This window comes from Danio aesculapii, chromosome 2 (assembly GCF_903798145.1).
Source record: "Danio aesculapii chromosome 2, fDanAes4.1, whole genome shotgun sequence".
Classification (NCBI taxonomy): domain Eukaryota; kingdom Metazoa; phylum Chordata; class Actinopteri; order Cypriniformes; family Danionidae; genus Danio; species Danio aesculapii.
This window is the reverse complement of record NC_079436.1, coordinates 12,602,348-12,627,675: the sequence shown is the minus strand read 5'-3', so window position 1 is coordinate 12,627,675 and position 25,328 is coordinate 12,602,348. Positions and strand designations below refer to the sequence as shown.

General features: G+C 35.2%; 1 protein-coding gene across 1 annotated transcript in view; it reads right to left on the bottom strand.

Moving 5' to 3' along the window:
- The window catches only part of scinlb (scinderin like b), a 42,660-nt gene extending 28,148 nt beyond the window's left edge, over positions 1–14,512 (bottom strand). Inside the window, exons 1-3 of the mRNA XM_056473089.1 lie at positions 14,403–14,512; positions 9,782–9,967; positions 1,832–1,986 (exon numbers count right to left, since the gene is read on the bottom strand). Of these exons, the coding sequence (XP_056329064.1) occupies positions 1,832–1,986; positions 9,782–9,962 (336 nt within the window). The 5' untranslated portion in view covers positions 9,963–9,967; positions 14,403–14,512. The remainder of the gene's footprint in view (positions 1–1,831; positions 1,987–9,781; positions 9,968–14,402) is intronic.
- Positions 14,513–25,328: the final 10,816 nt, after the last annotated feature.

Below are 25,328 nucleotides of genomic sequence, written 5' to 3'. Positions count from 1 at the left end.
TGTGTGAGAGAGAGAGAGAGAGAGAGAGAGAGTGACCGTTGCACACTTATATTGACATCTCTAAGAAAATCTAAATACGCAGCTCAGCTCTCAGAAAAGAGTAAACATGGTAAGTGTATTTACAGTATGCACATGCACGATAATCTGCAGTTTTACTCCATAGAACACAATATAAAAGACAGAAACTTTTTTTGCGGACAGTAGGCCTATCTAAATGTTACCAACTGACGATTAGCAGTAAAAATTACACATTTGACCTCTTACCAACAAGAAAAGCAGCAACAATCAAGATTGCATGATTAAATGGTATCACAATCAAAAAATGTAATTATAATGGAAACCAATGGGGCACCAACACAACGAAAGGGTAGTCGATTTGAACAGTACATAAGAGTTAAGCATTAATTTGGGGATCAAATCCACCCAACCCCCCTTGTAATTCATACCCAGGTTACAAACATTAAGCAGTAAAAATTTCTATTTCAACTTTTTATTCAACAACAAAAAAATTAAACTTTAAACCAAATGAAAATAATTAATGTAAGTTGTTCCAGATAAAATTTGTAGTTTTTCCACAAAGTATAATTTAGCTTTGGTTCAAGATTTTACATTTATTTTAGTCTGAATCTAAAATGTTTATTGTAGTCAAGAAAGAAAAATACATTCACACGAAGTACAAATATGTTTAGTTTAATACTTTGGTGCAACATAAGTTTTTATTTTGAACAAACCGTTACATCAAAGTATAACTTAGCTTTGGACCAAACTAAAAAAATTACTGTAATTACTGTAACTGCAATATCACTGACTGTAAAATTGCTAAATTTATTAATTTTCCTCAAATTATAGTTTTGACTTTGTTGCAAATTAAAATGTAAATTAATATTAATCAAAATGTTTATTCTGGCCAAGTAAAAACACTAAATAAATACAAAAGCAAGTGTTTTATAGAGAACATGAACTAATTGTTTAACTTAGATATTGATTTTAGAAACAAAATCCCAAACTTCACATTTGAATCAAGTAATGACCAACGACAAAATGCTACCTTGTGAGTGAAGAGTGATGTCATGTGGTCACATGACATGGAAACTGCTGGTTTAAAGTAAAAATACTACTCTGAGAAAAAAATTATGCTTTGCCTTTTTGCTTTAGGGCAAATTGATTAAAACAATTCATAATCAGAAACCAACATTTTTCTCTTAATCCAAAATACAAATTTACTTTGATTGAAATAAATAATAGTTTCCTTTTTTAAAGTGTAACCTGCTACAATTGATTGTATTTCTCACAATGCAAACATTTGAATAAGGTATGAACTATAATACATTAACTCATAATTACTTTTATATAAATATATTTTTGCATTTCTGATTTGTACAGTAACCATTACATACATAAACCATTTATAAATATACTTTTTATAGTTTACTTTATTTTTCCACTTATTTAAATGCTCTTCTGACTTCTATGCATGTGCGTATGTGTGTAGGTATGTACCCTGAGGTCCTGCAAACCACAAAAAAGTCCATGTGTGTTTGCGCACACATTCTGATTCTGATTCTGATTCAAACCAAGCTCATTCTGATTCTGATTCTGGTCTTTTGCAGTTCTGAGTTCATATATTAGAATTCTGAGTAAAGCATCAGTAAACTTACTGAGTTAAACTAATTGTTGAGTACAACGGTAAGGATGTGGCATCACTGAACAATAATGAATGCATTAAAGCTGTAACTGACTAAGCGAGACCAGCAGGAAGTGAGCTTTTACAGCAATTTATTGCAAGTTAATGATGAACGACTCGTTTTATTAAACTAAATGTGGGTTTCACCTTATACTTGATGCCGGACTTGAAGTAGCCCAGGAAGGTGAGTGACTCGTTGTTTTGGACCTCACGGAACTGAACAGGGCTGCCACCGAGGAAGTCATCCAGCTGTGTAGAGAAGATGGCCGCCGCTCCACTTTCATCCTGAGAGCATTCATTCCCTGAAAGAGATGGAAATGGGGACTGTTTGTCATATTTTATTAGTATGTTTTGTACACAATTTGTACAAAAATATGAAAAAAATGCTAATTTTGGTCATAATGAACTGCAGAGTTAATTGTTCGACCCTAATTTGGGTTGAAACCATTTTTAAAGTCTCCACAGGATATACAAATACAACAGTCCAATCCATACCCATAGGTAGATACAGCTCTTATATGAAGAGTGCATTTTTAGTTTCCGTGATAAAATCATTTTGATATATTTTTGAGAGCAATAAACAAAAAACATCAGGCTGATTCAACTATTGTAATGAATAAACTGCAGTAAAATGTAAGAGTCATGATAAAAGAATGAAATTCTTAAAAATAAAAACTTGTTAGAAACAAAACTAATATAATTAGAAACAAATTTAAAATAACAACTTTACTGTAAAAATCCAAACCCTCCTTTGTCAACATATTTATTAATTTTGTGGTGTGCTTTTGTCATTTTTATTTAATATTTGTTATGATTCCATTTTTGTAGTGTGATACGATTACCAGGCTGAAGTGCCCACGAGCTCCACTAGAGGGCACTCTATCCTGTTCCATAGCCGATCACACAGATTTCATTTCCGATAAACCACTGCACATATTACAGCTCAACCTGTTCCAATTATTTAGCAAACAATCGCAAATCCAACAAACAATCTGAGCTAATAAAACCAGACAGGGCGGAAAAAAAAACAATTGTCTGCTACAGTAAAAACAAGACTTCGCAATGAGATTGTGAGTGTCGCTTAAATAGTCCAGATGATGAGGAACAGGTGGAACTATAATCAGTGCAGTGATTTACGGGAAACGGAGTCAGTGTGAATAGGTAAAGTCTAGATGGGATACAATTTAATTTAATAAATAATAATTATTCGACTCTGTATGATTACTATTTTTCCTCACCACAACGGTTGGGTTTAGGGTTGTGGTAGGAGTAGACGTAAATAAAATACAATCAATGGGTACTGTATAAATAAAATGAATAATTCTCATTAACTTCCAGTAGCAGCCTTATCCCTATTAGCAACAACTGTGTGAATGGCAATCGAACAGGATGAAGTGCCCTCTAGTGCATGAAGGGATAATTTTTCATGCATTGCTACTTTTCATTGATTTTCTTTTCGGCTTAATCCCTTTATAAATCCGGGGTCGCCACAGCGGAATGAACCGCCTGCATTGCTACTATTATTGTTTAATTTGAATTTTAATTATCAAACATCTGATAATTTTTTCATAGGTCAATTCATGTTGTAAAATGTCACGCATTTTATTTCCAATAAAAAAAAACAATGACTACACTACCTGACAAAAGTCTTGCCGCCTATGCAAGTTTTAGGAACAACAAATAATAACTTGACTTCGAGATAATCATTTGGTATCAGAAGTGGCTTTTATAAAAGGCAAAGGCCTCGAGATTAGGCTAATTTTACCAAAAAATATGATCAAAGAAAGCATTCTTGCAGGACTCCCAGAGTTCATCAAGATTCTTTGGAGTCATCTTCAATGCCTCCTCCTTCATCTTACCCCAGACATGCTCAATAATGTTCATGTCTGGTGACTGGGCTGGCCAATCCTGGAGCACCTTGTACTTTCTTTGCTTTCTGGAACTTTGATATGGAGGCTGAATTATGAGCAGGAGCGCTGTCCTGCTGAAGAATTTGCCCTCTCCTGTGGTTTGTAATGTAATGGGCAGCACAAATGTCTTGATACCTCAAGCTGTTGATCTTGCCATCCACTCTGCAGATCTCTCCATCCTGAATATAACCTCAAACCATGATTTTTCCTTTACCAAACTTGACTGATTTCTGTGAAAATCTCGGGTCCAGGCGGGTTCCAATAGGTCTTCTGTAGTATTTGTGATGATTGGGAGGCAGTTCAACAGATGATTCATCTAAAAAATCTACCTTCTGCCACTTTTCCAAATGATCAACTACAAGTCAAGTTATTATTTGTTGCTCTTACAACTGGGATTTAAGACAAAACTGTTGTCAGGGAGTGTATATTTGTTAAACCAAAACCACTGCTAAAACATCTCTAAAATATCTCTATCTCTAGGTTTTAAACCTGATCTTTTGCTACTTTTAAAACATTGCCCTGCTTTTTTATCATGCAATGTCATTCAATTTGCCTCAAAACACCATACTATAACACTGGCAATAGATTTCATCTCCTTGCTGGAAGCTTCTGTCTGTAAAAAGAATAATGTCCCACACAAGAAAACTCAAACTGAGCTCTCCTGCCAAGCAGCACTGGCAGTCTATATATGTTTTGGTAAAATAAGCACCAAGTGAAAACCCCAACGAGGCCACATGGAGCACATTATGCAGTTTTCCACTCTGTGTCCTCAAATAAACCTTTTCTTCTCACACTAATGCTGCAGTCAAGCGTCTGAGAACTACTATGACCTGGAGCGAGTCTGCCAGCATAGCTAGTGCATTTAACCCACTGGGTGGAACAGAAACCACACCTCATTTACGATTCTCAGAAACTAAACAGGACACACACAGGTCTTAGCGGGCTGAAAGCCAATGTTTGATATACTGTCACATAAACAAGAGAAGACGCACTGGATTCTGTTGAGGTGAATAAGTGCCACAAAGTGAAGAATGCCATCCATACTGTACATGGAACATATTTCTCCTCAGGGGCAGGAGGATTGCCTTTTCAGCAATTAGTCTATGACTCAACATACTGCTTATTTACAAGAACATTGTCAGCAATCTTTAACCTTGTTATATTTAATAACACATGAGATACAGTAATGGTGGCACAGTGGTTAGCACTGTCGCCTCACGGCAAGAGGGTCGCTGTGCCAGTTGACATTTCTGTGTTGCGTTTGCACGTTCTCCGCCGTTTTGCCGTGGGATTCCTCCGGGTGCTCCGGTTTCCCCCACAGTACAAAGACATGCACAATAGGTGAATTGAATTACCTAAATTGGCTGTAGTGTGTGTGAGAATGTGAGAGTGTATGGGTGTTTCCCAGTACTGGGTTGCAGCTGGAAGGGCATCCGCTGTGTTAAGAATATGCTGGATGAGTTGGTGGTTCATTTTGCTGTGGAGACCACAGGTTATTAAAGGGACTAAGCCGAAGGTAAATAAATGAATGAATGAGATACAGTATCAGTGCACTATAAAAAATGCTGGGTTGACATAATCCAACGTTGGGTCAAATATAGATAAAACTAACCATTGGATTAAAAAATGTCAATTAAATTAAATTGAAAAAAGTCAATATTTGACCCAATGTTGGGTTACAACCAGCATTTTTAGAGTGTACTGTTGTTGCACCAATAGTTTCCCTCCAAAAATGCTTATTATAGTGTTTCCCTCCAAAAATGAGAATTAACTTTATGCGAAAAACTGCATTATTGCACAAAAGATGTTCGAATAAAGCAGCGTTTCCATCCAACAAGTCAAAGAAAACAAAATCGTCACTTCCTGATTAACTGGCACCAAATATCAACAATAAAAACTGAATTTGCTGCGATAAGGGGAGCTGCGTGAATCTTTTCTGCATTTATTTTTTTTCATTTTCAAATGCAATGCTGATTCGCGTAGTGGCGTTTGAAGGCGTGAGACGCTGAGCACAGACACTCTTGATTCTGAAGGTAATTAATAATATAATAACACTAATACTGAGATGGTTAAGGCATTTTAGAATGACCAAAACAACATTTCAGATGTTTTATAATGTGCTCAGCGTGCTGGTTTGTCCATTCGCACACATTTTTATCATCACATGATCTTTTTTAATGCGCATACTTGAATTTGTTTGTTAAAAGTGTTTCCATCGCAGTTTATGCGCAACTTTTCTTATTGAAAAAAGTTTATCCTGCTCAGTTATGTGCATGTTTTTAATGCGCATTTTCAAAATATATGTGCATCTTGGCGTTTCCATCAACCGTTTTTTTATGCTCATATCCAAAATGTGCATTAAAATAGGAGGATGGAAACGCAGCTAATGTCGGACCAATACCACTGCAGTGAGTGTGAAACTGATATTCAACATTTGGTGGAGTTAAGATTACACAGGTGTTTGGCAAATCTTTTTTTTTTTGCATTTTTCACAGAAGATACATTTTGCACTTTCTGAGACATCTGTCTCACTACACTGCATACAGCATATACACTCTAAAAAATGTTGGGTTGTTTAAACCCAGTGTTGGATCAAATAAGGACAGGCCCAACAGTTTAAAATGTAAAAATTATTTTAGGAATGAACCCAATGATGAGTTTTTAACACCCAATGCTGGAGCACGAATTAAGAATTAAAATTCATTTTAGTTCATTTAATTATTGTTTTTTTGTTCAACCAATCAAAAGTCCAGTGGGCTCTATTTTCATGATTTAGGCACAAAGTCCAAAGCGCAAGGCGCGAAAGCATTAAGGGTGTGTCTGAATTCACTTGCTATTTTAAGGACGGAAAAATACGCTCTGCACGGTGGCGCATGATCTAACAGGGTTGAGCTTATTCTCTTAATGAGTTATGAGTTTGTTTTGAGAATAAACCAATCAGAGTCTCATCTCCCAATCCCTTTAAGAGTCAGTTGCGTCGTGCCATGGCGCATTTGCTATTTACATGGTGGACTTTGTACGAGGAAAAACTGAACGCTCCACTAGCAAGAAAACAGTTAAACAGACCAACTGCAGCGCGAGAATGAGAGAATGAGCCTCCTCACTCTTTACTTTTACTTTCACTCTCTTTCGTGGATAAGGAAACATGTTGTACGCACAGATATCCATAAGCCTACATAATTTCATTTGTTGAGCGCAAAGATTTGTTTCAAAACTATTTCTAAATTCAGTTCTAATTTCCAGCAAATTAATAAATGAACAATAATAACAAAGTGTAGTCAAACAACTGAGATATATCCAAACACACGTCCTATGCCCCATTTGGTCCAAGACCTGATAGGTGGACAAATCTAAGCTTGTTTTTATTAAAACATATATAAATATTCATATAATAAATAATACTGCTAATAATAATATCACTATACAAAAGCAAATTGTCGTGAATAAACTAAAAAAGCCCCCCGAGATGATAAAGGGATTAAGGCAGTGGTTTTTATATTCATGTAGAAAGTAACAATTATTGTAATATTTTATTCCTTTAATTCCTTTTTCATTTGTAAAGATATTTGTGTATTGCTGTACATCCTGTGTGTTTTAAGCAATGTGTAAGGGAGGCGCACAACTAACGAGCTCTGCGCTGGACTTTAGACCTGCTTTCAGCTGGTCTATTGAACAGTCTATTTTAGTTCCTCAAACTAGTAACACACCAAGAATGCGCCTTAACACACCTCTTATTTAGACCGAAACACCCATGAGTCCAAAAAGTGGTGCAAATGGATTTGCTATTTCAACAACATGACAGGAAAATTATGGTCGGAAAATAGCAACAAGACATAGAAACATGTCTTGTACCTTATTGCGTCGGGTGTATGATAGGGCCCCAAAAATTCCTAATTAAGCAACTGAAATTAACTTTCTGCATCTCTGAAAAACACACAGATGCAAAATTAATGTTTTTTTTGAATAATCATTCAAATTAATGATTCAGTGTCCTATTCAAAAATTCTTTTCTGAAACAATTTGTTCAGGTATTAATTCAATGATTTTCCTACAGACCTCATATAGACATTCATCACATGTACTGCTGTAAAGGTATGGTGAGATGTTGAGCGCACAAAAAATCCAATGTTTATTATTGTCACTCCATAATGACAATACAGTTTTAAAGCTATATGAAGCATTGCTCAGACAAAGGGGACTTTCAAACCAAGCAACTTTCTGTTGGCCAGTGTCCTGAATTCAAGTGACCAACGTTAAAATCTGAACTCAAAATCTCTGATGACTGGATGTCTAATAAGAAATTTCTCAAAAAATGGTAAATGTTATTCACTGGTTTATAGTGAAAACTGGATTGCTCATGGCTTCAAATAAGCAAGGCCACCACACCACCCTATTGGCGTTCCCTAGAATGTTTACACATAATACTAAATTATTTGGACATTGTAGGACTGTTTTGAAAACATTGCCTTACAAGACACCGTTTATTAATCTAAAATTCTCAAAAATACACCTGCACATACTACAAAGCAAATGTCCTGAGCATGTCTAGCTTTTGAGGATATTTTGGTCTACTTCATTTTGTTTGGCAAGTTTTATTTAAGCGATTTCTTGATTGCGAACAGGTGTGGCAGTAATCAAGCTTGGGTATGGCTAGAGAAATTGAACTCATGCAGGTGTGATAAACCAGAGTTATTATTTAAGTGAGGGTGGGGGTGTGCGCCCTACTGAAAAAAACAGCTTAAACCAGCCTAGGCTGGTTGGCTGGTTTTAGCTGGTTGACCAGCCTGGTTTTAGAGAGGTTTTGGCCACTTTCAGGCTGGTATCCAGCCATTTCCAGCCTGGTCTTAGCTGGTCAGGCTGGAAAATGACCAGCTAAAACCAGCTTGACCAACTTGCCAGGCTGGAAGCCCAGCCAAAACCAGCTATGTCCAGCTTAAACCAGGCTGGTCAAGCTGGTTTTAGCTGGATTTAGCTGGTCATTTTCCAGCCTGACCAGCTAAGACCAGGCTGGAAATGGCTGGAAACCAGCCTGAAAATGGCCAAAACCCCTCTAAAACCAGGCTGGTCAACCAGCTAAAACCAGCCAACCAGCCTAGGCTGGTTTAAGCTGAATTTTTCAGCAGGGCGTTATTAACAAAAACCTTCATTTATCATGTTATCTTTGACTAAATGTAACTTTAATTACATTAAAGTGTGACAATCATGCAAAAATAAAGAATTAAGTAAGGGGGAAACACTTTTTCACACCACTGTATTATGAAATATATATTTTGTGTTTGGTTAATTACATGCGTCAAAGTGTGCAGCAGACACACCCATCCTATTGATTTCAAAATATCCCTAATCCTGCTCAAAATAACATGATATACATTCCATATTTGCATACATATATCCTTAAAAATTAATACTGTGTTATAAGGTGATTGTAGGTCAAGGATTTTAATGGGGAATCTCAATATGGCCAGTCAAACACTTCCAATGGCTTCACCCCCTAATGATGGTTTAAAAGGCAACGAGCAAACCAGTTATTACAGAGATAAGTGGTAAAGATGAGTCACTGAACTACCATGCACAAACTGACAGTAAACACAGACAACATACACTTGCACTAAACTTGAAATATATATCTTCTATAGGTACAGTAGAAGGCTTCATATTAAAGGTTTGACATTTCCCAATTGTATTTAGCATTTCATGTGATTGTAGCTTTAAAACTGTTAATACACTGCTGTGCATCTTTGCCATTTGTCTGATTTTCATACTTATTTGCTTTATGTAAAAGTTTGAAATGTTGTGATCCTCCTTATATCTGGTTGATTTTATTGAAATGCTTTAACAAAGACATTTAATAGGTAAACAAATGCTTCAGGACCAATAGTACTGAAAAAAATCATACTGCATTGGTTGAACACCAGTTGACCAATCAAATTCAAAAAAACATCTTCTCTCAGTGAAGTCATTGTGTGAGTTTACGCCATTTCTTTGTAAACCTTGCTAAATACAGATTTCTCAAGAACTGAAAAAGCTCTTAAAAATAAGTCGACTGATAAACGTCAAGTCACATCCCCTTCCTCATCTAAATGTCGCAGTATAACGCAGTCCTGAAAAGATACTTTCACATCATAGTACACCCAATGGTAGGATGCTATACCACTGTTTTGCGCACTAACACAAGTCTGTGACTTACCCAGCCACATGTGGATATAGTAGGAGGGTGCGCTGGTGGTGTACAGCAGAATGTAGGCATCGCCTGTAAAGAAGTTGCCATAGAGATTTTTGGGTACTGGTTTCAGGTCCATGTTCTCAATCCGCCACACCTGCAGACCAGGAGCCTTTCCGGCAGTCGTGAACTCCTTGTGGGACACCATAGTGACTGGGGAGGAGACAGATGTGTTTTAGAAATATATGTTCAGAGAATTACTCTATTCAGAGAAACGTCTAGTACGTAATGAAAGAAGTTTAAGAGAAAAAAAGAAGTATCTGTTCCTCTGAGGAAAAAGCCTGCACAATCCTGGAAAACATTTACATACATTTTTACAAAATAAATTGCAATCCGTTTCACCATATGACATGAACAGCTGTATTTGAAATACGAACTCATTGTTTTAGGATGACTGGGGGTTTTGAGAGTGAAAAATTGCTAGCATTGTAATTTACGTAGCACAATATAGCGATAAAGAAAAAAACATGTTGTTTCTTTAAACTCAATTTTTACACAGTAAAGCCACGGTCGGATCACATGATTTTTATTTTCAGTCACGAAAGTCACTATGTCAGATTATGCAATTTGTCTTGATCAAATCTTCATTTGTGGTGGGTAACAAATGTGCAAGTCTACACGTTCCTTCATGATCGGTCATCCCGTGACATCTACGACGAGCGCAATGTCAATGAGGAAACGCTACACTGCCACTGAGAATATAATCTGAAAAATCTGCGATTGGGTGGCGCAGTGGGTAGCGATGCCACCTCACAACAAGAAGGTCGCTGGTTCGAGCCTTGGCTGGGTCAGTTGGCATTTCTATGTGGAGTTTGCATGTTCTTCCGTGTTCGCCTGGGTTTCCTCCTGGCGCTCCACTTTCCCCCAGAGTCCAAAAATATGCAAGGCTCATACACACCGGGACGCATTTCGTTTGCATTTATCGTCAGCGTTTTGAGACATTTTTCCGGATTCAGACCCAAGTGATTTTTACTGGCGTCGAGCAGAAGAGTATGCAAAATCATTCCTTGATGTTAGATGGCGCTACACAACTTCAAGCTTCTGACACGCTTGTAACACAGAAGAAGAAGACAGAAAATTGACACGTTTGTTGTCAAAGAGTTTAGAATCACCAAGAGGCGACACTCAATAGAACATTCCATTGCAACAGCAGCGCCAGTAACAGCCCTGCGATTCCGCCATTGTGGAGTGAAAGCGATCGGCCGTCCATTGGATCTCATTGCTGTCACGATGGCAAGCAGTTGCTTTTGTTTATTTATTTATTTATTTAAAAAGCGCATTAAAGCTGAGATACAACCTGAAAGACGACAATACAACACTTACTATGACAATCATCAGCACTTTTAATAGTTTATTTTACAGACTTGTAATATGCTGTTGTTCTATTGGAATTTTCATTCCAAAATGGCCGCCGCTTGACACTAGAGGCATCTAGTGGCTGTTTCCCAAACAACAACAGAGTGTCGCCTCTTGGTGATTCTGTTCTCTTTGTTGTTGTTAAAGTTACTGGGGATTCAAACAAGCATGGATGGATCAAGTAGCAGCTCTGGTGATGAAGAAATTATTAATGTTCACCAGTGCAATAAGCAGCTCCACGTTCATATCGCCTCTGGGCATCTTCTTCAATGTTTGACAATTTTGCGCCTGAGCGCCTCCAAGTGCTGTTTACTGTAACTTCAGCAGCTCTGTGCAGGTGAACAAAAGTGCCAATCTGATTGGTGGAGAAGGTTTTGACGTGGCACGTCAAAACAAAAAATGAGCATGAGGTGTTTCTTTAAGAATGATGCTTTTACGCCTGCCGTTTTGCGCGTTGGTGTGTACGATCACACTGACGCCCTTTATTTAGTCACGAGGCGTTAAACGTCGATGGAAAACACGAGCAAAAAGTGTCCCGGTGTGCCTTAAGTGTGTGAATGAGTGTGTACGGGTGTTTTCCAGTGATGGGTTGCAGCTGAAAGGACATCCGCTGCATAAAACATATGCTAGATAAGTTGGCAGTTCATGCCGCTGTGGCGACCCCTGATTAATAAAGGGACTAAGTCGAAAAGAATATGAATGAATGAATGTTCTGCGATTCTGGAATCACTGGCTCCCATAAAACATGCAATCTGGCACAGGTGACTATCTCTGTCTGCCTAAACTCTCGGCAGCATTTACTCACATGCAAAAATTCTGATGCAAATGCCCCATGCATCACACCTCCACGCCAGTGTGACAGACAGATAAGACAGTGGGCTTTTGAATAAGAGGATAGTGTTGACCAGCTGATAAGGAAGAGAAACACAGGACGATGGCGATATACTTGACTTACGAGTCACCTGAACTGTAAACATAAGCATTGCATAGAAACTAATCCTGACATTTAACAAGGTGTTGGCCTGCTGTGCTAGTATAAGAAACAACACGCCTCTGTGCTAATTCTTTGTTGTCTAGCCTTTGAAGCAGGGAAAACCCAATTCATGCAAATGGACATGTTTACATATTTCCTGCAGCAAATGTAAATGACATTTCAGACCCTTTAATAGTTATTAGTTCCTCCTGTTTTAATGGTTAAACGTGCAATGCTGTGTATAAGATGTACACATTATTTGAGTATATTTTCAAACATAATCTATTCATGCGATGCAAAGTTCAGTTTTAATCATCGTTACTCCAGTCTTCAGTGTCACATGACCTTTCAGAAATAATCTAATGTGATTATCTGCTGCTTAATATTATGCTATGTTAACGTTATGTCTTTATTTTACATTTTGATTGGTAAATGTGTGCAAAATTTGCATAATAAATGTGTATTCAAAAATCCTTATGACATATGTACCACATATAATGTAATACTGAACCACAGACAGCAGCATACACTAAAACCTAAACAGTTTTCACTCATAAATGGCACAGTTTTAATTATTATACTTTGAATATACTTTATATATTTTGAAACAGAACTTATTTATTATTTTACTATAACCTTACTGTAATAAATATTTAATAAACATTTATCCCTACTTTATATACAGTAGAAATGTACAGACAGGAAAAAATAAATGCCATATGTTCATGTTATAAAATGTTTATGGTGCTATTGAGTTCAAAAACAAGTAGCTTTAGGCTTGGTTTGGTAATATGGGTAGTTTAAAGGGAGGGTTAAGGTTTAAGGGATGGGTCAACATTGTAAATATAAATGCAATTACAATAATTACAGAAGTAATGTGTTTAATTTAAATTTTGATTCATGCAACGGTTGCATAAAAATGGTTATTAAAAGTCCATAATGACGCCATATTAAATGTACCACAGACAGCTGCATACACTAAAACATTTTCACCAGGAAATGGCACAATTATAATATACCACAATAACCAAGACATTTTGAAACTGATATTATATATTATTTAGTTGTAAACCTAATGTAATAAACATTTAATAATAGTTCATATCCCGACACTTTATGTGCTGACAGCAGAAATAAATGTTTACGGTGATATTGAGTTGAAAAACGGTTAGGTTTAGAACTGGTTTGGTGGTATGGGTAGTTTAAAGGGAGGTTTAAGGGATGGGTCAACAATTAAATGAATGCTATATGTTCATGTCATAAAATGTTTACCGTGCTACTGAGTTGAAAAACAGGTGGGTTTAGGACTAGTTTGGTGGTAAGTATAGTTTAAAGGGAGGGTTAAGGTTAAAGGGATGGGACAACATTGTAAATATAAATGCAATTACATTAAATACAAAATTAATGTCTTTATTTTACATTTTGTTTAGTGCATGTGTGCAACCTTTTGCATAAAAATGGATATTCAAAAGTCCATAATGACTCCATATTATATGTGCCACAGACAGTTGCATACACTAATGTTGCATACACTAACTTAATGTATTAAACATTTAATAACAGTTTATATTCTAACACTATGTGCTGACAGCAGAAATGCATGTTTACAATGATACTGAGTTGAAAAACGGTTAGCTTTAGAACTGGTTTGGTGGTATGGGTAGTTTAAAGGGAGGTTTGAGGGATGGGTCAACATAGTAATTAATGAAGGTACAGGAATGAATTACAGAAGTACATTCAGGAATTATTTAAATTACAATGTAAAAACATGGCACCAAGTGATTAATATAAATGTAGTGTTTAAGGTCACTAAATAAAAAGTGGGGCCAAAATACTTTTGTTTGTTTGTTTGTTAATAGCGCATGACATACAAAATTACATGCTACTGCTCTGCAAATCCTACAAAAATTTTCTTTTCACCCCAGTTATTTTTTTCTTCTCTGCTGTACTTCACTGAACTCAATGTTTGCAGGAAAAATGAATGAAGAATCACTTTTATAGCCCACAACAAACTAAGAGTTGGACTTTGTCTCATAAAGGCTTCGTGACGCACGTTATACCGCGTTCACATCTGGATGACAAATATTTCGGAAACTCCGCGTCAGCGTGTGTTTATACAGAGAAACATTTATAGACTTTACTAGCACCGTTCTGTAAGCAACTGCATAGCTTGAAGACAGCTACAAAACTACTCAATTCATTAGTCTGGTGTTATGCAGATAGACGTGACGTAAAAACAAAAGAATGAAAACAACTTACGAGGCTGTGGCAGATGCAGACGGCTGGCAGTGCAGGAGAAAAGCTGAAGGGTTTGTAGACACTGTGTAGAATATCTTTTCTCAATCCGCGATTTATCAGGAGGGAGTGTCTCAAACAGGGGCGTGTTTCAATACACGGGTGAGGTCGTTTTACTACCTAGACTGCATTTTTGTGCATTAGACTCGCGTGAATGCGTATACCATATTCAATTATCAGCTCACCAGACTCAGAAGCAATCAATGACCCATATTTGGCTTATTATTGTTCTGTGATATTCAACCGACATAACAGCAAAAACATAACTGCAGATTTACTGTAGTGATCATCACTTATGCTTACTTAGTATTATCATTTTTTGCAAGAAACCTAAACAGTCTGAAAGCCTATTTTAGAGCATTCTGACTTTTCTATTGCAATTTAGCTTAAATTTCACAAATTGTTAGTTTATATGTCAACAAAATCAGTTTGTATCTCTAAATTAGTCTCAGACTTGCATCTTTATGCATTGCAAATGTGTTTTACATGTTTTCATTTTACATCTTAAAATGCTTTTTTTGAGTTTGTATGACTTTTTGTTGCAGTTCTGAATTTAAAGGCTATCTTGCTATTCTTTTGAAATTCTTTTTTCTTAGAATAGCACTTTTACAACTTTCGTGCATGTGAGTTTCTAAGCTTTTTGGAAATTCAGCTTATTTGTCAAATTGAGTCTGAGTGTGTATATATATATATATATATATATATATATATATATATATATATATATATATATATATATATATATATATATATATATAAATATATATAAGGCAGGCACGATGGCTTACAAAAAAAAGTTGCTGGTTCGAGTACCGGCAGGGCCAGTTGGCATTTCTGTGTGGAGTTTGCATTTTCTCCCTGAGACTAAGCTAAAGGAAAATGAATGAATGAATGAATGAATATATATATAAAACATTTTGTTGGCCTCAAATTTCTGACTAAATTCCACCTCTTTTGACAAAATCTTTTACTTCATTACTTTAACTTAAAAAAGTTTTATTTTAACTTCATATTTTGGAAGTTTCTCTGAGTTTATATCCTAAAATTAATCCGTTCTCATAATTCTGTTCACATTTAGCAATTTTAGACTTATTTTTTTGTGCTTTTTTTTTTAACTATAAAAGTTATTTGCTATTTTTGCAAAGTCATATACCACAATTGTACAAATTTTCTCAGAACACAAAACTGCTAGTTTATAAGTCAAAACTCTAAGAAAATAACTAAAATAGAACGTTGAATCTATCCTCTTTATTTTTCATCATCTTTTTTTAGTAAACGCATCAGCTTGTTAAAAAATAAAATAAAATAAATCCATGTATAGGGCATCCACTGCGTAAAAACATATGCTAGATAAGTTGGCGGTTTATTCCGCTGTGGCGACCCTAGATTAATAAAGGGACTGAGCCGAAAAGAAAATTATTGAATGAATGAAATCCATGGATCAATACGAATGATTTAGAGAGATACATCTTAAATTTTAAGCTTTATATAAATAAAAATCCTATTATACACTCTCAGAAATAAAGGTACAAGAGCTGTCACTGGGGTGGTATTAACATGGACCCTTTAGATAAAAATGTGTAGCTTTTAAAAAGGTACCAGTGATAGCTCTGAGAATGTACATTTGTTTGGTAAACAAAGTTATACAGTCTATATGATACATTCACTAAAAGACAAAAAAATATTGCTAACACATTGTATTGTCCAAAAAATAATGAAAACAGCTAAACATTTGTGTATTAATGAATAATACCACTGATAATACAAAAACTGAACACATATATACTTACATGAGTAAAAGAAAATAGAAAACAATTCCACGTGGGCCTAATTATTACATATGAATCACTTAAGGTCAGTCAAAAATCAGTATGTTCAACAACATTTTTTAAATTGCTGTTAAGAAAACACCAATAAAGCAAAGAAAAAAGGTTTATGTTACAACACCTTCCTCCAGGCTTTCGCTGATATTTTCATAAAACTGCAGCTCTACAAACAGAACAAGGCTGTTACGAGTATATGTTTGCATAATGCAGAAACCGGAAAGCAATGACCACACAATACAAGAACAACTGCAAGGACAAACACTGTGAGCAAACTCAAACACCATTAGCAAACTCAAACACATTTACAGCCTCTCACAAACGATGCACAGCACGGCTCTAGAAATTGTCTCCCCTGCAAAATGGCAGGCTAAAATTCATTTAATGTGAAATAAGAATCAGATGCTGCCTTTATGGGTTGCCCACCACTGAAATGGTAGTCTTGAAACCTGAATCCACTCCACTAACATGTGCTTGCAATTAACCAAGAGCCATGAAAGGCCATTTAAAATGCCGCTATTGAATGGAAACTCTCTGTTGAATAGAAGAGCTGAAAATTCAATTAGAGATGGATGCAAGTGCACTTTTCAGATTTTAAATGGAATATATCTCATGTACAGATTGATATGTCTCACTTTAAAGGGATAGTTGACACAAAAATGAACATTCTGTCCTCATTTACTCACCCATACTTTCAAACCTTTACAAGTTACTTTCTTCAGCTGAACACAAAAGAAAATGTTTTGAAAAATGTTGAAAACCTGTAGTCATTGTGGTAACAGCTTGCTTCAGAATATCTTCGTTTGTGTTCAACATACACTCACAGAAATAAAGGTACAGGAGCTGGCACTGGGGCAGTACCTTTTAAAACGATAATAAATACCAATAATACATATATATACACATATATATATATATATATACACACATATATATATATATATATATATATATATATATATATATATTTATACACACACACACACACACACACACACACACACACACACACACACACACATATATATATATATATATATATATATATATATATATATATATATATATATATATATATATATATATATATATATATATATATATATATATTTATTTATATATATATTTATATTTATATATATAAATCTCTGAATACAAGATGTTCAATACAAAGGGAGACATTGGCTTTTTAGCTAGCTAGCTTAGCAAAGCCTACAGCCAACGAATTTGAGACTACAAAAAAATACATTCAGGCTAGTGAGATCACAAGGGCTTCCAATTACGTGCATTCACTTCGCACACACACCCTGGTCAGAGGGGCTCCTGGAGATCTACCTTCCTGTAGATTTCAGTTGCATCCCACATCAAACACACCTGCCTGTAATTGTCAAGTGCTGTTCAGGTCCTAGTTAATTGGTTCAGATGTGTTTAATCAGGGTTAGAGCTGAACTCTGCGGGAAGGGAGATCTCCAGAAACAGAGTTAAGCACCCCTGCTTTAGGTGAACATTTAATCCGTGCAAGTTAATCCACTGAAAAAAAAAAGTTTTGGTAATCAATCAAAGTCTGACCATTTGCTTCTGCATTTGGAGCAGCGGCCCTTCTCTGTTGACGCCACTTAAAGCCAATTGTTGGTCTTTGAAGCCATGTGATTCTTTGGGGGAGGGTCTGTACTGATACACTTGTTTATTATGGCAATCCCTGTCATTCAGTGTGTCTGCACTGATTTTGACTGACATCACGTTGCATCCGATGCCATTTCCCATTCTTTGCTACGGGTTCCAATATATAACTTTGTCCACTGGTTACCACTAAAACAGACGTAAAAAGGATTATGTCATGCCAGTATTTGTACAAGCGCAGTAGCTGGAGCAAACGCAAAATGACGTGTTTAAAATGGAAAATGTTTAAGCAACAACAAATGGACGCAAGTCACTTCGATTCTGTTGCTGATTTGAATATGTTAAGCAAGCAGTTTTTGAGATTTCAGGATTCCCCTGTTCATTTAGATAGGACTTTGGTCTTGGATAAACTGTCCACATTGCAAATATTGCCGCCAATTTAACAAACTTTCCTTGAAAAAAACACTTTGCATCAGTTCAGCCACAATATTCCTAACCTCATCCCTCCTACAGTTAGTTTGCTATGAGGGAATGATGTGCAAAAACAAGCCCCATCCTCTACTCAACATTCCATTCTAAAAGAAAGTACATCTACATACTAAAAATAAAAGTCTCAGCAAATACTGGTTCGCATCAACTTGAAAATAAAGACATTTAATTAAAGTTTTACTAGTTTTACAGGCAACAATATGCATTATTGCAAACAAAAATGTTTGTCAGAAAAAGGGAACCAACAACCATAAGCTAGCCACTGGCGCCTGAGACGGTGTGAAAGCTACACTGCTCACCACAAAATGAGAACTTGGGTTACTCAGTAATATTATGAGATTATAAGCCACCTGAGCTTCTGTTCAACCCAAACTGTGAAGTGAAATCAACTAACAGATGGCGACGCGAGGTCTGTGGATGGATTTCCGGGATTAAACTCCACTGCAGTTTGGAATGACAGCAACTCATCAGCCTACAATAGCAAGAGCGGTGGACATTTGGCTCAAAACCAAGTCGAGTAGGTGTGCATTTAGGATGAAAGCAATGTCAAAAGTCAAACAAAAAGAGGGAATCACCAGAAACCTTCAATGTTTCATGGAAACTGTTGTCATGGCTGCCATTGGGGACCTTTCCATTGTAAAGGTCAAGTCAACAAGAGCAAAAGGCTGCAGAGAAGAGATTTCAAACACACGGTCACACAGAACATAAAGACAAAGCTCTGGGCTGAAACACCGGCATGTGTTTGCAAACCCATTACACGGTCAGACTGAAGCCCAGAGATCACTTGGGGGATAAAAGGCTGAGTTCATTAAAAATATCTGTTGTTAGATGTAAAATCCATTTTAAAAAGATAGTGTAAGGAGGAAGTGTAAGATGATAATAGCTTTGTTTATAAAGTAAATGTACATCCGTTTTCTGATATGTCAATATCATTTATAGCCAACATCCCCTATTAGAATCTTCTGAGGTAGTTATTGGGATACTTTTTAAAAGAGAAGCTTTAATGTAAATAATGTACTTTAAAAGTCTGTACTTGGAAAATTAAAGTACATCACTTAAAGTTCACTTAAAGATTTACAACGTTAAAACATGCTAATAATAATTTATGCTAGCAAATGCTAGAAATTTGGTACTGTAACATGTTACAAACATCTTAGCACTAGCTAAAACATGTTGATGCTAATATGTTAACACAGTGAAACAAATTTCAGGAAGTTACTCATCCTCAAATCTCTGTTATGGGAAAAATAATACAAATATTTATGAAAGAAAAACCATTAGCTGTCATGCTAACACTGTGGTAACATGTTAACAACATTAAACGTCCCAAACATGTTAGCAATTTACAACATGTTAAAATATGTTAGTAATTATAAGTCACACTAGGAAAATGCTACACATTTATTTCAATCATCTTAGCACTAGCTAAAACATGTTAATGCTAAAATGCTAACATAGTGAAACATTTCAGGAAGTTTCTCACCTCAAATCTCAGATAATAGGAAAAATAATACAAATATTGATGAAAGTAAAACCATTAGCTGTCTTGCTAAAATCGTGGTAATATGTCAACAACATTAAACATGTCCCAGACATGTTAGTAATTTACAACATGCTTGTAATAAGATGCCTATGTCAGGGGTGCCCAAACTCAGTCATGGAGGGCCGGTGTTCTGCAAAGTTTAGTTCCAAACACAATCAGACACACCTGGGCTAGCTAATCAAGCTCTAACTAGGCTTTTTAGAAACGTCTATGCAGGTGTGTTGAGGCAAGTTGGAGCTAAAATCTGCAGCACACCGACCCTCCAGGACCGAGTTTGGGCACCCCTGGCCAATGTCATGCTAGGAAAATGCTAGAAATTTGGTACTGTAACATGTTGCAAACATCTCAGTACTAGCTAAAACATTTAAATGCTAAAGGGTTAACATGGTGAAACACATTTCAGGAAGTTCCTTACTTCAAATCTCTGATAATAGGAAAAATAATACAAATACTGATGAAAGCAAATAAATTAGCTGTCATGCTAACAATGTGGTAACATGACAACAACACTGAACATGTCCCAAACATGATAGCAATTTACAACATGCTTGTAATAAAACAGCTGTCATGCTAGAAAAATGCTAGAAATCTGGCACTGTAATCATCTCAGCACTAGCTTAACATGTTGATGCTAAATGTTAACACAGTGAAATACATGAAGTTCCTCACCTCAAATCTCTGATAATAGGAAAAAAAAATAAAAACAGTTATGAAAGCAAAACCATTAGCTGTCATGCTAACACTGTGGTAACATGTAGACAACATTAAACATGTCCCAGACATGTTAGCAGTTTACAACATGTTAAAATATGCTGGTAATTAGATAAGTCACTTTAGGAAATGCTAGATATTTATTACACACATCTTAGCACTAGCTAAAACATGTTCATGCTAAAAGGTTAACATAGTGAAACACATTTCAGGAAGTTCCCTACTTCAAATCTCTGATAATATGAAAAATAATACAAATACTGATGAAAGCAAATACATTAGCTGTAATGCTAACACTGTGGTAACATGTTAACAATATTAAACGTGTCCCAGACATGTTAGCAATTTACAACATGCCAAAATAGTCATGTTAGGAACATGCTAGACATTTATTACAAACATCTTAGCACTAGCTAGAACACGTTAATGCTAAATGTTACAGTGAAACAGATTTCAGAAAGTTACTCAAAAATTTTTTACAAATACTGATGAAAGCAAAGGCATGTTAGCAATTTAAAACATGTTTAAACATGCTAGTAATTAGATAATTCATAATAGGAAAATATGGTACACAAAATGTTACAATCATCTTAGCACTAGCTAAAACATGTTAATGCTAAAATGCTATGTAAATGTAACATGATTAAACATAATAGTGACAAAATGTTAAAATATGTAAATCATGTATTAAAACGTTAATTGTGTTGTTTATCTGTACTAACAATGTGTTAACTATGTGATACACATTCTTCATATGTTAAAACATGATAGTCATGTGTGAAAAGATGCTAAAAACATGAAAGCAACTTCACCACAAATTTCAACTTACAGCTTAGCAGGGAAACCGCCCGTCAACAACATGCTAATATGCTAATAACAGTTAAAGCACGTTAGCACCATTTTCAAGGTAGCAATGTGATTACATGCTAACAACATACTAAAACATAATTATTATAACATCTTAAAATGTTAAACAAGCTCCAAAAATACATGCATACATTCAGTGGTGTGAAAAAGTGTTTGCACCCTAAATAATTTATTATTTTTTGCATGTTTGTCACACTTTCATGCTTCAGATCATCAAACAGATTTAAAGATAACACAACTAAACACGTCATGCAGTTTTTAAATGATGGTTTTATTATAAAGTGAATTAAAAATACAAAACTACATTAGCCCTGTGCGAAAACGTTTTGAGAAACACACTAGTAAGGTGTTAAATTATGTGTTACAACATCCTAAAAGGTGTGAAAAAAAGTGCATTCTTTCTTTCTACTTCATAAATCTACATCTTACAGACTTTCTCAAGTCAACATCAAAGATTTATCCAATTAATCTTACTATCTGTTCTACAGTGTTATATGGTAATACTATTTATTTTTTTTATTTTGCCAATGTTGTCCATTGTCATAATTAAAGCTTAATTATTTTAAATATCCCTTAAAGTAACATTTTTTGATGCACTTAAAAGTTACAAGTAAGCATTCTTGTTTTTACCCCGAAGGTACGTGTTGTACCAGAGTTGTGTGCCTGCAAACGAGAAGTCTTTTGTTGGAAACAAAAGAGTTCAAAGTTTCTATAATACCACTTGACCACCACTACCACATGTCACTTGCAAAAAAAAAAATAGTTTTAATGCAGTTAGAACATCAACCATGTCCTGCATGTCTTTAAGATCCAGGTATATGTTTTAAACATAGTGAAAATGTTCTTTATAGTTATGATTATTTTGAAATGTGCTGTTTAAATTCAAACATTCTACATTAGTTTCTTGATGCTACAGCTCTCAAAGCACAAATAGCGTGAGCTAACTGCAATAAATCAGCCGTCTTAAACCACATCCTCTTGACTGCAAACCAAATATATCTGTATGCATGCAAATGTCACCTCCCCCATCAAAAACAGGAGGATGCACAAGTAGGATGCTTTTCAGATGTTCTCTCTTACACACATCTACGCAAGCTAAATAGCTTCTAAATAGATCTGGTTTTAGTTTTGTGGGTCATTTAAGCTTTTGTTATTATGTTGGCAGACTGATCTGATCTATTTAAGCTGCTGCTTCTTTTTTGACCACGTTTCTAAAAGCATCTTCTTGTAGAGTTTTAGAGCTGTGACCTCCAAAGTTTGGTTAGACCTTCTGAAAGTTGAGTCAGTGAATTACATCATTTCTTATTTGTTAGACATCATAAAGATTGTCCTGTTTTGTCAGACAGTCCTGTTTTCACAAGCAGAACAATCATACTTCTAGAGGTAACTTCTAGTTAGCCTTGAAACTGCTTGTTACTGCCTGAAATAGTTGCAGTAGTAAACAGAAATAGTCTGGCAAGCATGCCAGAAAAGTTACAAGGTGTTAGTTGCTTCATAATTTATGCAGGCAGCATTATTAATAATGTTAGCTAAATGCATAAAATGTTAAAATGTCACATGCTAATTTACAGTATGCTACCAACTTCCATCTACAAAAATCTAAAAACATCCTATCAAAATATTGTCATTAAAATGAACACATTAAACACATTAAAAATGTTGACAACATCCTGGGATTAGGTAAAACTCACTAAGTCAAGCTCGCAAAAAATGATGCTAATGCGAAATCTCTCTTAGATCAAACTTCTAGGTGACTATCAAGCCCTGGACTTGCTTTGTTAAATCACGCTAGCGGCATAAAACATGCTGACAAAATGTGAAAGCATGCCAGAAACATTATAGTGTGTCAAAAGGTGTTAGCTGCATTACAATCATTGCAGGCAACGTTATTAATGTTAGCTAAACTAATAAAATGTTAAAAACATGCTAAGTTAAAACAAGTTTGAAGCATTCTAGTTGCACGCTAATTTATGCTAACAAACATCTAGCAACATGTTATAATGCTAATTCATTAAATCAACACTAAAGGTGTTGACAACATGCTAACAACAGGTAAAACCCACTAAGTCAAGCTTGCTTTACGCTAGTAACATGTTAATAAGCAATCTCTCTTAGATCAAATTTCTAGGTAACTATCAAGCCCTGGACTTGCTATATTAAATCATGGTGGCAACATAAAACATGTTATCAAAATGCTAATTGATTAAATCAACAATGAAAGTGTTGACAACATGCTAGCAACACATAAAACTCATTAGGTCAAGCTAGCAAAAAATGCTAGCAACATGCTAATGAGCTATCTCTCTTAAACTTCTAGGTGAACATCAAGCCCTGGACTTGCTTTGTTAAATTACGCTAGCAACATAAAAATGCTAAAACGTTTTGTTTTAACACACTTAAAATAGTTATTTTATATTACACTTAAAAGTTATTTGCATTTTAATTAAAGCTAGCAACATGCAAAAATGATTAGTTGTTGCACATTTAATATAAATGTTATATCAAATTATTAAATGTTAAAAACAGTCTAACAAGTTAAACACTTCAGAAACATTCTAGTTCCATGCTAATTTATGCTACCAAAATCTAGAAACATGTTATCAAAAAGCTAAATCATTACATCAACACATAAAAAGTGTTGACAACATGCTAGAAACAGGTAAAAGTCATTAAGTCAAGCTAGCAAAAATGATGCTACCGACATGCTAATGCAAAATCTCTCTTAGATCAATCTTCTAGGTGACTTTCAAGCCCTGGACTTGCTTTGTTAAATCACGCTAGCAAACATAAACATGCTAACAAAATGTGAAAGCATGCCAGAAACATTTGGTGTTAGCTGCATTATAATTATTGCAGTCAACATTATTAGTAATGCTAGCTAAACGTATAAAATTGTTAAAAACATGCTAAGCTAAAACATGTTAGAAGCATTCTAGCTGCATGCTAATTTATACTAACAACTTTAGCTACAAAATTTAGAACATGTTATCAAAATATTGTCTAATTCATTAAATCAACACATTAAAGTGTTAACTGCATTATTATTATTGCAGATAACATTATTAATGATGTTAGCTAACTGTATAAAATGTTAAAACATGCTAAGCTAAAACACATTAGAAGCATTCTAGTTGAATGCTAAAATATGCTACCAATTTATGCTTCCAAATATCTAGAAAAATGTTATCAAAATGCTTACTGATTAAATCAACACTTTAAAAGTGTTGACAATGTGCTAGCAACAGTTAAAACTTATTAAGTCAAGCTAGCAAAAATATTTTAGCAATATGCTAATGAGCTATCTCTCTTAGATCAAACTTCTTGGTGACTATCAAGGCTTGGACTTGCTTTGTAAAATTATGCTAGCAATAAAAACATGCTAAAACATTTTGTTTAAACACACTCAAAAGAAGTTATATGCATTTTAATTAAAGCTAGCAACATGCTAAAATGATTAGTTGTTAAACAGATAATACAAACGTTATATAAAATTATGAAATGTTGAAAACAGGCTAACAAGTTAAACACATAAGAAACATTCTAGTTCAATTCTAATATATGCTACCAAAAGAAAAATGTTTAAAAAATGCTAATTCATTACATCAACGCATTAAAAAGTTGACCACATGCTAACAACAGGTAAACCTCATCAAGTCAAGCTAGCAAAATGATGCTAGCAACATGCTAATGCGAAATCTCTCTTAAACTTCTAGGTAACAATCATGCCTTGGACTTGCATTGTTAAATCACGCTAGCAACATAAACACGCTAACAAATTGTGAAATCATGCCAGAAACATTGTAATGTGTTAAAAGGTGTTAGCAGCATCATAAGTGC